This window comes from Ctenopharyngodon idella, chromosome 16 (assembly GCF_019924925.1).
Source record: "Ctenopharyngodon idella isolate HZGC_01 chromosome 16, HZGC01, whole genome shotgun sequence".
NCBI classification, from domain to species: Eukaryota; Metazoa; Chordata; class Actinopteri; order Cypriniformes; family Xenocyprididae; genus Ctenopharyngodon; species Ctenopharyngodon idella.
In genome coordinates, this window is record NC_067235.1 from 10,449,931 (window position 1) to 10,466,033 (window position 16,103).

The following is a 16,103-nucleotide window of genomic DNA, read 5'->3' on the forward strand; positions in this document are numbered from 1 at the left end:
TGAAGCTGCACTGAAACTGTAATTTTGACCTTCAACCGTTTGGAGACCATTGAAGTCCTATAAGGAGAAAATTCCTGGAATGTTTTCATTAAACCTTAATTTCTTTTCGACTGAAGAAAGAAGGACATGGACATCTTGGATGACATGTGGGTGAGTAAATTATCAGGAAATTTTTATTTGAAAGTGAACTATTCCTTTAAGAAGCACTAGAATAACCTTCAACTAAATCAACTAACCTCCAACTCAGTCCCCTGTTTTCGCTTCATTACGAGAGACTGTCTTGTTTTACATGAGTTATAGTCTTATCCCAGAGACCTGAGGTTAGTAAAGAGTTATTGGCTCGAGAACCGGTCGAAACGATTCTGTCCGTTTAATGAACTAATCATTGAGATTGATTTTTAAACCGGTTCAACAGATTAAAAGATCCGACTCAGAAGAACGATTCTTTCACGAATGGACTAAACCTTCACCATAGTAGGATATGTTTCCTTTCTTTAAGGAGTAGGGATTATTTCGTTGCTCATTCGGGAAGTTTTTTTTTTTTTTTTTGTAATTCCGTTAGAATGGAGGTCGACTCCGAGTCCGGCATCGACAGCAGCGGTACTGACAGAACCAGTAAAAGCTCGAATATAGAGAGTTTAGGCTTGTCACACTCCAAGTTGGCTTATGATGGGAACTTTATTCGTTCTGCGTGTGGCATGTTTATGGCTGGAGAAATCGTAAGTATGCCGTGAATGTGCTACCTCAATAGTTCAATATTAAATCTAAAGTTATTTAGATAGACCTATCCTAATACTTTTAAGTCACGTGATGAAACAAACATATTATAGTACTATGAATAAGAATGAAAGAAATCTAGAGTGGTAACTATGTAGAAGAATTGTCACAAATTTTGTTTCCACTTTCCATTACCCAGCAGACCATCGCTACATCTTTTGGTATTGTAAAAGTAAACTGGTCCTTTTATTTCAGTTAAACAGCAGGCTATTCATCACTTGTGAAGAGAAAGTAGCCTACACTTTAAAATACTTTTAAAAAGAGCGCTTATTTCAGAAATAATATAGGATACTTTAAAATAATACATTTAAATGCAAACTGTAGGCTAATTAAATGAGAATGTACTATATCTTAAATTTATAGTGCAGTTTATATTAAATGCATGCAATTAGCTGAACTTAAGAGTGCTTAAGACTTTATATGTTATAGCTATCTTTATATGTAATTGCATTATTTCTATTGTCTTTATGTTAAAGTGTTCTGCCGAATGTACTGACATAATATACTTTTTTTTTCAAAAATTTCTATTGAAACTTGAATGTCATGTATTTGTAATTACACATTACAAATATATTTGTAATTACACATTTGTATGAAGTTGCAATTTAGTACATCTAAAATATATTAACTTTAAAGGTCCCACTTCATATTAGGTGGCCTTAGCTATTATGTACTTACATCAATAAATAAGTACAATGTACTTATTGTGTTCATGTTGTATTGCAAAACACTTTTGCTGCAATTGAGGTGGATACGTGTAAGGTTATGGACATGTTTGGTGGTATGGGTAGGTTTAAGGGTGGGTTAAGGTGTAAGGGATGGGTCAACAGTGTAGTTATAGATGTCATTACAGAAATTAATTACATCTGTAATTACATGCAGGTATTTTTTAAAATATAAGTACAAGGTTAAAACATGTATGTACACAATAAGTGCATTTTATAAAATGATTAATTTAAATATAAGTACATAGTAGATAAGGCCACTTTATATAAAGTGGGACCACTTTAAATGTAATATTGAATAGCACACTAGAGTTAAATTATAATCAAGTACTTTATATGTGCTTTAGTATGTTAGTCAACACATCAAAATAAGTGTACTTCTTCAAAGCATTAGAAAAGATGACTAAATCATAATGATTTAAAATGTATACTTTAAGGTAAAACATTTAGTTTGACATTATTACAAAGTATACTTTAAGTATACTTAAGTGTGTTAAGAAACATCAGTCGACTTTTATGTAATTGAAATTATATTTTCTGCAAGTACAGTTTTTAAATGTACTTTTAAGATTTGAAGTATACCAAGAAGTGTACATACAATTAAGGTAACATATTTTTTTCACAAGGGATTGCTTGCAACCATACAGTATGTAGTGAATAGGAAAAACAAACTTAAGACTTTTTGTTGGTTTTAAAGATGCTTACTCACTACGGAAAGAGAGGAAGAGGACCAACCAAAACAGTTTGGAAACAAACTCTTCCCTTCGGCTTGTATTGTTCTTCTTCCTTCCACCATGCTCTGAGTCAAATTCAAGCATTCCCTTTCCTGCTGTTATCTACAGCCAGCTCTGTCTTCTAAACCCAAAATAATTTTTCCTGTAAAATCAAGCACACAGTGAGAAATTCTTTGGCTGTATATAACAGGAAGGGAGGGTGGGAAGTCTCTATAACATGGTGTTAAAAAGGAGTGGTAGAAAGGCCCTGTTCTGCTGCTTAGAGAACATAATTGTCATTGTTTTTATTTATTGTCAAAATGTGTTTTTATAGCTCTTTTTCAGATTGGTGATTATCTGTATTTAAACTTAAGCATTTGGCAGGCTTTTATCCATGCATTAAAGTTATACATTTTATCAGTTCATGCATTTCCTCAGATTCAAACCCACTATGTTGGCTAAGAAATGGTATCATGTTTGATACCGTTATCTGCTTTATTATAGCTGGTTTTAGATCACTTTTATTGTGTTTCACTTTATCAAAAGAACAGGCTGTTTCAGTCCTATGAGTGTCTATGCTCCATCTTCAATCTCAGGTGTTTGGGCTTCTGGTGTGGACTTTGATTGGTGGGACGGAGTACCTCCATGTTCCTGCACTGGGGTGGGTAATGTTTGTGTCAGTCTTTTGCTGGGTGCTTACTGTCATTCTCTTCCTCTTATACCTGACCATGGCCCACACCAGGATTCCCCAGATCCCATGGAAAATTCTGGTGAGTAAATTAGAATAAATAATATTTGAACTTATCTAAATTAAACGACACAATTTAATATATAAAAAAGTCTCTCTCTCTCTCTTTTTCTTTTCTTAATTCACAGGGAATATGTTTTAATGGCAGCGCCTCTGTATTGTACCTGACAGCAGCTGTGATTAGTGCTGTATCTTTGAATGTGGCCATTAGGGGGCGCTACTACTTCATCAGCTGGGTTGCATCAACGGTATGACAAGCAACTTCTCTGATTCATTTAGCAAAACCCTTGTTTCAGTGTCTCCCATGCAGCAATGTCTTTCCATCCAGAACTGATTATTTTCCTGGAATTAAATAATTTGTTGACATTAAAACAGACATTACTGTACTGAGTTTTGTGTTTTTGTGTCATAATTAACTGAATTACTTGTACTAGTATATTATTTGATCATTTGAATCATAAATTCCTTTGTTCTTTTTCCTTTTCAGATATTTGCCTCACTGGCTGTGGTGTGTTATGCAGGAAATACAGTTGTGAATTACAAATCCTGGAGAACAAAATGTGAAGATACATAAGCAGAAACAGATTTTTTTTTTTTTTTTTTTTTAATTATTCCTGAGGTATTATTTATGCGAATTTAAAGAACCACATAACAAGACAATTTTGCTGTGGTTATATATATATAGCATTGTTCTTATAAGTAAAACTTTAAATGTTATGAGGTCTGGCTATTATGACACTAAATTACTCCAATGAGTTAGTTCTTTTTAGTGAATTAGTCACAGCTAATCAGTGTAATAGTTACTGATTGGTTATTCATATGACAGTGTGTAGTTAAAGATGTCTTTTTTTCTGTTTGTTTAGCATTGCTGTTTAATATTAAGGCCAATTATTGGATTGCATTTATGTTGCTTCTAAAAAGACTGAAGTAAAGTCCCTTTAAGACAAGTCATTTCATTTCACTCGGCAGCAGCTCCTATCTCTCTGAATGGGGAAACATCAAATTCTGCAAAGCTGTTTGCCAAGCTTTTGATTAAATTTCGCCTGACTGTTTCTGTTCGGTTGTTGAGTCTGACGTCACGCGGCAGCGCTTCCGGGTCCAAGCGGTCTATCTCCTACCACAAGAAAACAACAAACGGTGCTAATATACACACACAATGTGGTGTAATACTACCAAAAAAATTGTAATCATCATAACCTTTATCTCCATACCAAAGTCCCAGATGGCCAGACAGTGATTCATCTTTTATAAATTGTTAAAATATTAATGTTTGTGACGCTGTGAGCACGGAGACTGTTGTGTAGACTGTAAGTATTTTAAATGTTTAACTTTTTAAAATGTTAAATGTTTAATATGAATAAATAGCGTCCATAAACGGCCATCAAGATGGCATTTTCAAGTGAAACGAGTCGAGGCTTGGACCCAGAAACGGCGTTGCTTACGTCACGACTTAACAAGTTGATAGGAATCGGAGCTTCTAATGGCCGCTGCAGTGACACGATGACTTTACTAATCAGCGATTGGCTCTTATTTAGAAGGCGGGCCTTATTCCACCATATTGCACGTTGCAATTTCTCCCATTCAAAACAATATGAGTGATGAGTCTTGTGTTATTCTATAGTCTTTGACTGAAGTCACTAAAAAGACACCTTTTGCAAGAACTGCTTTGGCAATGGAATTGTTAAAAAATAAATATATTTATTTAATATTCCTCCATTAAGATTTCATTTCATTTTTTCAGTCCAACTAAATTTTATGCTTTAACCCACAATTCTGTTGTGTACCTTAAGGCATTGTCATATAATTATTATTGTGTATATATCTAAAAAAAAGCTTTTCTGTATTAAATATGTTTGATTTCATAAATTAATTGATTTCACAATTTTTTCTTTTTCCTGAAAAAAAATTCCACATGATTTAGATTCTTTAAAGTATGTGGGTTTTTCTAAACATCATGAACGCCTATTACATGCTTTAAGTATATTCTGTATGATTGAAATTGGCATGCAGAGTTTGGCATAAATTATTTTGATTTAAGCAAAGGATGTCAAACAGTCATTCAAACAGTTTAGTTGCAAGTGATCATTTGGTTTAAATGACTTTAAATGATATTTTCTTTAGTTGAAAATATTTGTTTTTGTATATTTTTTAAGCCTATGTTGAAGAAACACCTCAGGTTACGTATGTAACCCGGTTCCTTGAGAGGGGAAGACGACGCTGCGTCATGGCGTTGATGCTATGGGAATGCTTGCAAGTGTACAAGCGTAACCTGGGACGTGCCGACTCAACACAGCATCTCATTCCCCTCTCAGGAAACCGGGTTACACACGTAACCTGACACATTCCCTATCAAATGGATCTTGACACTGTGTCATGGTGTCATGGGAACTTGAATACTAAATCTGCCATGCCCTGGGAAGAACCTGCCCACAAAGCTGTAAGCACAAAAAGCAGTAATCCTTCATCACTTGAAATAAGCTGCTATAAGCAGTAAGCACAAACCATTGTTGAGCGTCGACTCGGACTTGGCTCAACCCTGAAGGGCTTATCTGCTTCCAAACTGGCGTAAGTGGTGGACATAAATCTTCAAAGCACGGACAGAACAAAACAGATGCAGACTTTGCAGGGAAGAAAGCCTGCAAGATAACTGGCTGACCGGCTATAGAAGGAACTTTGGAATATAGTTTGATCTGGGGTGCAGTATAGCTCTGACATCACCTGGAACAAAGTTCTGCTGCCTGAAAAGGAGGTGCCCTGGTGCCTGCTGCCTGCCCTGGTAATAGATATAAGAGTCAACTGAGGTGTTGTACGTGCAAACCAACACATGGTGGCCCCTGAACTGAGGGAGTGTTTCAAAGCTAGAAACACTGCCCTCATCTCGAAGTAATTTATGAGCCACAAGTGATGAGGGCCCTCCCAATGGCCATCAATGGCCTCTGGTTGGCCATCGCAAACTGGACCCCAGCCCATGAAAAAAGGCGTTCATCGTGAGAGACCTGCGACGGCAACACTCCCCAAATGCCAGGCCTCTATTGAGGAATCCTGGTACCTTCCAAAGCCGAAATGCACAAAGCCTACAGTGTGTGACTTTTACGGCTCTGGAAGGATGAGTCAGAGGATGGAAAATTCTGCTCTTGAGCCTGAACTGAAGAGGTCTCATGTGCAGTAGACCCAAAGGAATAGCGTCGGCTGCTGCTGTCATGAGATGTGGTAGCCTTTGAATTTGCAGAACTGAAAGCTGTTCACCTAACTTGATGTTTCTCACAGTGTTAGGACTGAAGTAGTGTTTAATGTAAGGAAACCATTGGTTGATGCATGATTATTTGCTTTATAAGTTTTGTGATTGGTGGATGATATTATACTTATTTTTTTTATTGGTTCTTTGTAAGTTTGAATTTTGTCTCTGTTTGCATTTAAAGGTGCTCTATGTAAGTTTCTGACTGTACTAAAGCATAAAAATACCATAATATGTTTGCAGATATTATTAAACATGCTAAGTTCACATACTCGTTTCTCTGAAAACCATTGCTACAGCCAGTTATTTTACTTTGAAATTTGCGTTCTGTGTCGGAATTTCTGTTTTTGTTTTGGTCTGTGCAAGACCGCACGGTGCCAATTTACCCAGTAGTATTTCGCCACCCCGGGTTGCCAGTTGGCGGAAAACACATGCAGCAAATTGCAGCCATGGAAGCCAGCGAACAAACTGGGTCAGAGATCGCAGATTCTACCCTACCTAAAAAGCCTCAGCATCCATCTAAAATCTCTATGAACGGGAGCATATTACAACGTGATATCGAGTCATCATAAATCAATAAATCAACTAATTATCTTACATTCTGTAAGTCTCCTCGCCTTCCAATGTCATTTGAGCTCGCTCCTGTTGCATGTCTTCAAACTGGCAACCCGCATGAGCATTGAGTCTGAGGAGGAGGGGGCGGGGCAAACAATATTTTGAATTTGGACTGCAGTACCCATTTCAACCACTAGCTGTTATTCTTACATAAAGCACCTTTAAAGGAACCTACACACACCTGTAACCTTTTAGACTTGATGAAGGCCTGTGTGCCGAAACGCGTTGGCAAAATAAAATATTGATCTTTTAGCTCCATCTTTTGTTTAATTTGACCCCTTGACATTGCTGGTATTGTCTATAAATAGCTTTGTTTTTATTCCATGCACCTTGTTGATCGTGTGAAGTTGCACTAGATTAACTACACAATACAACCTAAACGTGACATAAATACACAGAGATAACAAGGAGACTAAATGAACAACAGTGAATGTAATCCAATCAGAAACCATAGAAACTAACTAGCAAACAGAACTCAGTAAAAGCAACACAGGGAACAGATTGAAAATTAAACCAAAACAGAACAAGACCATTACATCTATACACATTACATGTCTCAAATTTTTACATGAACTTTTGAACAAATTTTATTTGAATGGATTTATGTTTAGTTCATACCTGGTTTAGATTATCATAGTATTAAATATTGTGAATTTGTAAAGTTTGATTGAAAGTCTGGGCCAAGTGTAAACAATAAAATCTATACATAGCAGATGAAAGTAACAAAGATAAATGATAAAGGCATGTTAAACATTTTAATAAGTCAGTTTTATTGCGATCTTCATATGAAAAAAAGTATATCAGTTGTTTTAATAAGTTTTAATAAAAATCACTTTAATAGTTAGTAAAATCAAGTCTAATAGTTTTAAAATCATCCAGATCCAGGATATGTATACATTCGGTACAGAGTTTGTCCAGAATCATCCACACTGCAGTTTTGGGTCATAATGGTTTTTAGGGTAACACCCAGCATTTCAGAATGCCCTTCTTTTTACCTCTATATTTTAACCTTCATAGTGATGTCATTAATAATAATAATTAAAAAAGTTCATTTAGGTTAATATTGGTTAACAATATGATTTCATAAATGTTATATAACACAAAAAGTTTTTTACTAAAATTATTGAGAGCCTTTAGGAATTGTTGTGTTAAAGAAGCCCATAAGGCATGATTAGGAATAAAATAAGTTTACACCAGTCTCCTTATAGTGTTAAATTAAGTAAATGGTAAATTAATTTTACTCAGAAAGTTCCAAAATTTCATCATCAAGAGCTCAGAAAAAAGTAGGCTACTTGGCATTTTCCGCACATAATTTGTGAAACATTTCTGTCTTTATGATGCAGTGGAATTGTTGTTAAACACAGCCCAGTGAGCCCCAATGGAGGTCAGGGCAAATCCATTCTGTCGACCGCTGAGGAAACGTAGTTCACTTCCATCATGGGTTGGGTAGAAGTTAAATGAAAGTCCAGTAGGCTGCCCCACTTTAAAAGAGTGCCCCTCATTAGTGACAAACATAAGCTCAGAGATATAACCAGAGTAATACTTTCCAGAGACTTGAACAAAATATTTGTTGTCGAAGAGCGTCATCTCCTTTTCATTGCCATAACCGTTCATGCCAACCAGTGCTGTCCAGTTACCGTTATATTGCAACTGAAGCCTATTAAACAGACACGTATGTGCCATTATTGTTAAAATAATTCACAACAAAGTACCATATAACTTACATAACAACAGAATGTTGAAAATGCTATATGAAGTGTATAATTTGTTGCAAATGGATTTACGTGCAGGCAACCAGTCTAATAATTCTGACAGATCAGGTTGTTAATGTTGCCTAATGTGTAACTATCTAGCAGTGCTTGGCAAAACTTACCCATTGATGTAGTTGTTGTTGTAGTAGTAGTATCCATAGTAGGGGTATTGAAATCCAAAATAAATGTCTGCTTGAATAATATAATAATAATAATAATAATTATAATAATAAAACCGGCCTAAATAAATAAATATAATGGAAAAAAAAATATATATATATATTTCACAGCCCAATTTCCCCTGTAAATGATGGTACACCTCAGACCCTGTCACCATATGATATGCTGAATTCCAAAACAAAAGTCTCCCCGAGTAATTGGGGAGCCAAAGTCACCTTGAAAATTATAGTCACATTCTGACACTGTCTGCTGTTAAATTCCAAAATAAAAGCCCCCCAACACTCATATATATGATGTTTCGTCCATACATTCTAAAACTAAGAAAAGTGCTAGTTTCCACAGACCAAATTCACATCAGATGGACAGTACACCTTCTCATGGTGTCAACTATACTGTTTCAGGACATTCTGATGTTGTATTTCAAAATAAAAGCCCCCGAACTTCATATCTATGTGCTGTTTTGTCTATACATTCAAAAAATCATAAAAATAAAAGTGCTAGTTTCCACAAACCAAATTCACATCATATGGACAGTACACCACCTCATGGTGTCAACTACACAGTTTCAGGACAGTCTGATGTTGTATTCCAAAATAAAAGCCCCCCAAACTTCATATCTATGTGCTGTTTTGTCTATACATGGACAAAACAGAATGTATGGACAAAACATCGTATGTCAGACTGCCATGTGTACTATCATTTTCAGGTGACTTTGGCCTGTTAAATTTTTATATATATTTATTTTTTTCCATTTTACTCGGGGGAGACCTTTGTTTTGGAATTCAGCATATACAGTGACGGGGTCCGAGGTGTACTATCATTTTCAGGTGAATTTTTTTTTCATTTATATTTATTTATTTAGGCCTGTTTTAATCTTCTTCTTCTTATTATTATTATATTATTATTATTATGGCAGACATTTATTTTGGATTTCAGCATATCATATAGTGACAGGCTGTGAGGTGTACTATAATTTTCAGGTGAAATTGGGATGTAAAATATGTATTTATTTAGTTATTTTCATTTATTCAGACAGACTGACTGAATAAATGAATGTGAAATCGCTTTGACAGAAGATTACTTGTTTTCAGATCATTTCTGCCTAATGGTTAGTGAGTCCAACTGGTAACCCAAAGGTTGCTGGTTCGATTCCAGCACCGGCAGGAAATGACTGAGGTGCCCTTGAGCAAGGCACCTAACCCCCAATCGCTCCCCGGGCGCCACAGCATAAAGGCTGCCCACTGCTCCGGGTGTGTATCACGGTTTGCAGTGTGTATGTGTGTTCACTACTCTGCTCCTAATGTGTGTGCACTAACTTGGATGGGTTTAAATGCAGAGGACAAATTCCAAGTATGTGTTACCATACGTGGCCTTCACGTGTCACTTTCTCTGACGGTCTTACCGTAATAGCCAGTGTATGCGCGAACCGCAAAATATAGTGGCGGCTAGATTGACCGTGCATTTCGCGGTGGCGGCTGGCTTGACCGCAGTGGAAAACAAATGAGGACAGTTCATTCTACCGAAGTACTTGCAAGTGCTGAAATACTACTCATACAGGTAAGTTTATTTTATGAATTACAATTATTAGGTAACGCAGGGCTGTTTAACTTGGTCTAACGTTACACTATCATGCTAAACTGCATTTGAGCCTTAAAAAGTCGTAGAATGCTATTCTATCTATTAGTCTGTTGACTGTAAGCTAGATCAACAGTATGATATTCTAACATTCCATCGTGTTGAGCTACATAACATTAATTTGTCTTGTGTACTTTTGCTCACCTGTCTATTAATGTGCTAGAGCGGCATCTGTCAAGTCGAAGTTCATCGCAAAGCTGTCGCATTTCGTTAACGCCACGCTGATGTTGATCCTCGCTCCAATTCTCCTTTTATTCCAAAGTTTGCTTGCCATGTTCCATTCGTCTTATTCACCTGGCGGCCATTTTGAAAACTCGAACGCCGTTGAGGGGGTACACAAACCCGGAAGTTGGACTCCGATACGGTACTATCAATCAGTAAAAGCAATGGAAACTTTGTGGACTACGAATCTCGCCATTTTTACACATGATTTGACAGTTTATTTTAATAAATATTAAAAATATAAAAGGTGTGCATCATAGCGGACATGTAGATGAACACTTTACAGTTGTTTTTTTGACTGTAAATTATGCCCTTCAGATGTTATTGAGCTTTAAATTATGGCATATTTATGTATGAGCGTATATACAGTAGTGTAAAATAGCCATTTTTACATATGATTTGACAGTTTATTTTAATAAATATTAAAAATATAAAAGGTGTGCATCATAGCGGACACCTGGATGAACACTTTACAGTTGTTGTTTTTTTTTTTTTTTACTGTAAATTATTTCCTTCAGATGTTATTTAAGTTAGAATCGTGTATACCTATTGTCGGATGTAACTTTAGAAACAGTCCTTAAATTTGCGAATATCAAACGTCCAACGTCAAACCAACCTTATGCCAGTGACCAGGATCCCTTCTGATATTTTTTATCCAGTCTCGACGTAGTCCTTTATCCTCTGGAAAACGGTGAAAGGTTTGTCCTGTTTGATTTTTTCCTGTGTGACGAAGTGCACTGGGGAACACAGCAGTGCGGCGCCATTGCCGCTAAGAGAAATCGCGACGCGAGAATTCCCGGAAGTGGTAGGTGTACCCCTCAAGCTCCTTAGAACGTTCGAGGTGAATAAGGCGAATAGTGTTTGAATGAAACAACAGCGTGCCGCTAAACATCACGCTGCTGTCAATATCCGTTTCCATGGTTACTATGCAGTACAAGAAGAATCCAAGGATAATGCAGAATTGCAGATATTACGTCATTGACAGGCGACAAGGGACGGGCATTATTTTAAATTTGTCTGAAATTACAAATCTAGGTAACATTTAGGATAATGTAAGTACGCAATTTACACAAAGTGTACAACGAAAAGTATAACATGGAGCAAGTGGTTTGTATATTTTAATCTTGCATATTGTCTCTAAAGCTGCAAAAGTTATTTACTCTTTGTATTTTGTTGTTCGCTAACATTCATGACACAGAAAGTAGCAAGCCTGCTGTAACTTTAAGATCGAATGTGCGGATCCCTTATAAGTTATAATGATACACATCAGTTTTCTTTTTCGCGTTACCTAAGCCGTATGCACCGTGTGTACAAGGACATTTTGACATAAATCTGCATGTACGTGTCCATCCAAGCAGAAATAGATGCGAAAGTGAACACAACGTTGTTCACGTGTACGTGGGCATCCGTGTGCACGCATAGAAAATAGTGTGCACAACTGACAGGAACACGTGTAAACACGTGTAACTTTGATTTACAGGTGCTGGTCATATAATTAGAATATCATCAAAAAGTTGATTTATTTCACTAATTCCATTCAAAAAGTGAAACTTGTATATTATATTCATTCATTACACACAGACTGATATATTTCAAATGTTTATTTCTTTTAATTTTGATGATTATAACTGACAACTAAGGAAAATCCCAAATTCAGTATCTCAGAAAATTAGAATATTACTTAAGACCAATACAAAGAAAGGATTTTTAGAAATCTTGGCCAACTGAAAAGTATGAACATGAAAAGTATGAGCATGTATTAGTATATTTTCTAAAAAATATATTTTAGAAAAATTTACTTGAAGTGTAAGTTCAGTTTATTTTTTAAAAGTGTATTTATTTGCACTTTATAAAAATATATTTGAGGTATATTTTAACTGTGTGCTGAAAATTATCATTGTCACAATGCACTGGAAGTATATTTAAAAAATACATTATTTAATATCCTGAAGTTGTAGTGTATTTAAAGTTAAATTTGAGTATATTTAAGTTTACTTATTCATCCTTGGAATTCATTTTATTACTTGTGCTTGTTTATTTCAGTATGACTAATGCATTAAAAGCCCTTTTTTTTAAAAAATATATGCAGTGTAGCCTACAATTTCCAAATATGAGTAAATATGTTTAATAAGTTTACACTGGTAGAATCATTTTACAATCATACACATATATCTATATTAGACTTATCTATATTATATTATCTATATTACTTAACACACCACAAGTAACGTTACATGCGAAAAAAATATGTTGAGTGGTTAAACTTGAGACTTCGGAATTCAAATGTCTCTTCAACTTGGTCTGTGACCAATCAGATTTTGTTGCTCACTGCCTTCAGCCAATCAGAACTGCTGACGTCACGGTCTTCGTCTGAATCCTCCTCGCTCAGTCACTCAGTTTCTCATTATTATGAGATACTAAGTCATAATTATAAGAATTTATTTAATAAAAGACTGAAAGCGCAATTATGGAAGCCCGTTTCCGCCACAATTGAGTAAAAAAATATAATTCTGTAAGTCATAATAATGAGAAAGTTTCTCATAATTATGACTTAGTATCTCATACTGAGAGTTTCTCGTAATAATGACTTAGTTTCTCATAATAACGAGAAACTTTCTCATAATAATGAAACTTCTACGCATGCGCAGAGCAGCGGAGCAGAAGGGCGTGGCACGCTAGCGACATCAGCTGGTCAAAGTCTCGTAAATGCGAGAACAACAAACATGGCACGTTATGCAAAACAGTTGTTTTCGTTAAAGTAATCTACAAAGTGCAGACTATCTATAGTATCATTAAATAACATCAGTTATTATAAATCATCAGTATATCTTCCTACTTTTCCATGCGCACGAGAAGGTGGAACGCAAAGTGGTTTCCGTGGTAACGGTGGAAACTGTTGCATGAACGCGACGGCTTACAAAACTGTCAGATTAACGAAGGAATATGACATGTATTCGTTAAGTTTAAGTGCAACGTCTTCAAAAAATGTGTGGGTTTATGTGTTAACATTAACACGTATTTCGCCGATGAGTCTAGGCTATTCGATGTGCAGGTTTGCCTAGACAAGGCGCAAGAAAGCTTTTCTAATATAAACCGGGTCCTAAAGCACTTGCCCAGTCATAAACCTTCATTCCAGTGATATTCCTACAGAAAACACCTTTTAAGATGTTTATGACTCATTACAATGTATGCAAAAGACAGCTTTCCAGGTGAAGCGTTCTTTAACAGACTTGGATATGTAGGTGTGTGCTGTCTTATCATTCCTCTATCTGTTTGAAATCCATGGATCACCACTCTGTGTTTCTGCTTGTTCATACACACAAATACAAATGAATGTTACAAATGAATAAACGACTATATCCCGTTTCATACTGATAATTCATCAATAATGTTATTTATTTAATGATATTATAGATTACACTTTTGCAGAACGTGTCATGGTTTATGGCACGTTTGTATGCAGCACCAAAACGCCCCGTTCAAATGATTGGTCAAATCGGCCCCTATTCTGTACGATATTAATTCATAAAGTGTTGTATGCTTTGACTATGTACCGAAAACAACATCGTCATACCATACTGATACAGTTCACTGCTGCTAATCCTCATTTACTGTTCAAAAATAGTATTGGTTCAATTTAGGATTCAGACAGACTATTGTAAACGTGAATAAAGAGTTGATCATGCTGTCTGACCTCATATCTTTTGCATATTCTGTTAACAGATGCTGTTCTTCACGAGTTTCTGCAGTCACTGTGTAAGCGGCCATCAGGCACAATAATGAGCAGCTCATCAGAAAATGGAATATAATTTGTATGTGTGTACAGAGGGTCACCATTGGTCCATTAAGTTTTTTCTTTAATAAAACATGGTATGTTTTGCTGAATCTATGTTAAGTTAAAATAAAAACCATTGAATTTGTTAATGAAATATGTCTCTTCATTAGTGATGTTGTTACATTTTATTTATTTTAATGGCCTTAAAAACAAATGCATTCAACTTTGGGAAAATGTCACCTAAGTAATTTGTTAAATAGTATTTAAATAGTAGCACAATTATACTGTATTGTGTGAGATTATGTAATTCAAAGTACAGTAGTCAACTTTTAAAGTGGATCAAAAAAGTTCAGCAAAGTTGTCCTAAGAAGAAGGTTTTAGGAAAACTTTGATTAAAGGTTTTGATCAACTTCAAATGTTGACTATATTATACAAAGTATAAGTAATAACAAAAGTGTATTGTTATCGACTGCAAAGTGTGTAATTTTTAGTATTTGGAATAAGCCAAAGGTACTAAGCATACAGTATATACTATTACCTGTAAAATAATTGTTGCTTGTGTGTTCAGAAGACACTCGTAATCATTTTGTAATGTACTTAAATCACTAATAAAGTGTACTTATAACACAAATAAAAGTATACTTATAACACAAATAAAAGTATACTTTAATATCACTAATCAAGCATGTATTTGGTCCTACACAGGCATATACTTAAAGTGTACTAAGTATACTTGAAGTTGTTCCAATTTAGCACACAAAAGTACACTAAATATGCTTAAAGTTGTGTTTTTATACAACTTAATTACAACTAAAATATACTTAGTACAAAATTAGTTGTTTCAAAATAGCACACTTTAAGTTAACTAATCATTATCACACTTGAAATATACTAATAATTAGTCTTGCTGCAAGTATACTTAGCATACTTTTTTTTCACTAGGGCAGCCAAATCTGCATCCCCAGGATTCGGACGAAGGATGGGGCCTACGCCAAAGAACTTCAGTACAACTAAGCATGAAACGTTGTACTATGTTTAGTTGTACCGTCCGTCACTACCATCTGTTTATACTTTACGGAATAAATAACAAGTAAACGTTTACCTGCCCTCTGAGTCTTTATGGTAGAAGTATACTTCAAGTTAATTTTATCATATACTTAAGTAATGTTCAAGTATATTTAAGTTACTTTATGTCGTAAGTATACTAGTATCAATGTACTAGTAGTAAACTTGTGTACTATTTTAATACCGCTTGGGACTAAATTGGCCCAATTGAAGTATACATTTAAGTGTACTATAAGTGTAACAGTAGTAAAACTTTAAGTACACAACTAGTTCACAGCTACGTTTCTCATTTGTACTGCATCTGTACTACAAGTATACTAGTAGTTTACTATTTTAATACTAGTAGTACATTTTTAGTATATGAAAGTACACTTTGAAATATATTCTCAGTAAACTACTAGTTTAGTGCAAGTATACTTGTAAGTTTTCTGTAAGTGAACATGACATCACACTAATAGTTTACTTTTTATATATTATTTTTGCACTTTAAGTATACTACTATGTTCCTATTTAGGTATTATTATTTTTTTATACTTGAAATACCTTTAACTGTACTTTAACTCTTTCCATTTTAAAAACATTTTATTCTCGCTTCATGAATTCTTTTTTATCAACACTTAAATGTGGGTAAGTTTCATTTAAAAAAAAGGAAACATTTTAAA

General features: G+C 35.1%; 1 protein-coding gene and 1 long non-coding RNA gene across 3 annotated transcripts; one reads left to right on the forward strand and one right to left on the reverse strand.

The window, feature by feature from the left end:
• Positions 1-254: 254 nt before the first annotated feature.
• cmtm8b (CKLF-like MARVEL transmembrane domain containing 8b) lies at positions 255-4,679 on the forward strand. The gene is made up of 4 exons (XM_051866625.1): positions 255-719; positions 2,812-2,985; positions 3,092-3,211; positions 3,451-4,679. Exons 1-4 carry the CDS (start codon positions 564-566, stop codon positions 3,535-3,537), a joined length of 537 nt encoding a protein of 178 aa, XP_051722585.1. The 5' UTR covers positions 255-563; the 3' UTR covers positions 3,538-4,679.
• Positions 4,680-7,373: 2,694 nt separating this feature from the next.
• Positions 7,374-11,436, reverse strand: LOC127497862 (uncharacterized). Of its 2 annotated transcripts, none has more exons than XR_007925675.1 (4): positions 11,218-11,436; positions 10,524-10,746; positions 8,687-8,753; positions 7,374-8,470 (listed from the first exon to the last, which is right to left on the reverse strand). It is a non-coding gene; the product is annotated as an uncharacterized LOC127497862 (long non-coding RNA). The 2 variants fall into 2 exon arrangements; XR_007925674.1 differs by having other exon boundaries at positions 8,687-8,756.
• Between the last annotated feature and the right edge of the window lie 4,667 nt (positions 11,437-16,103).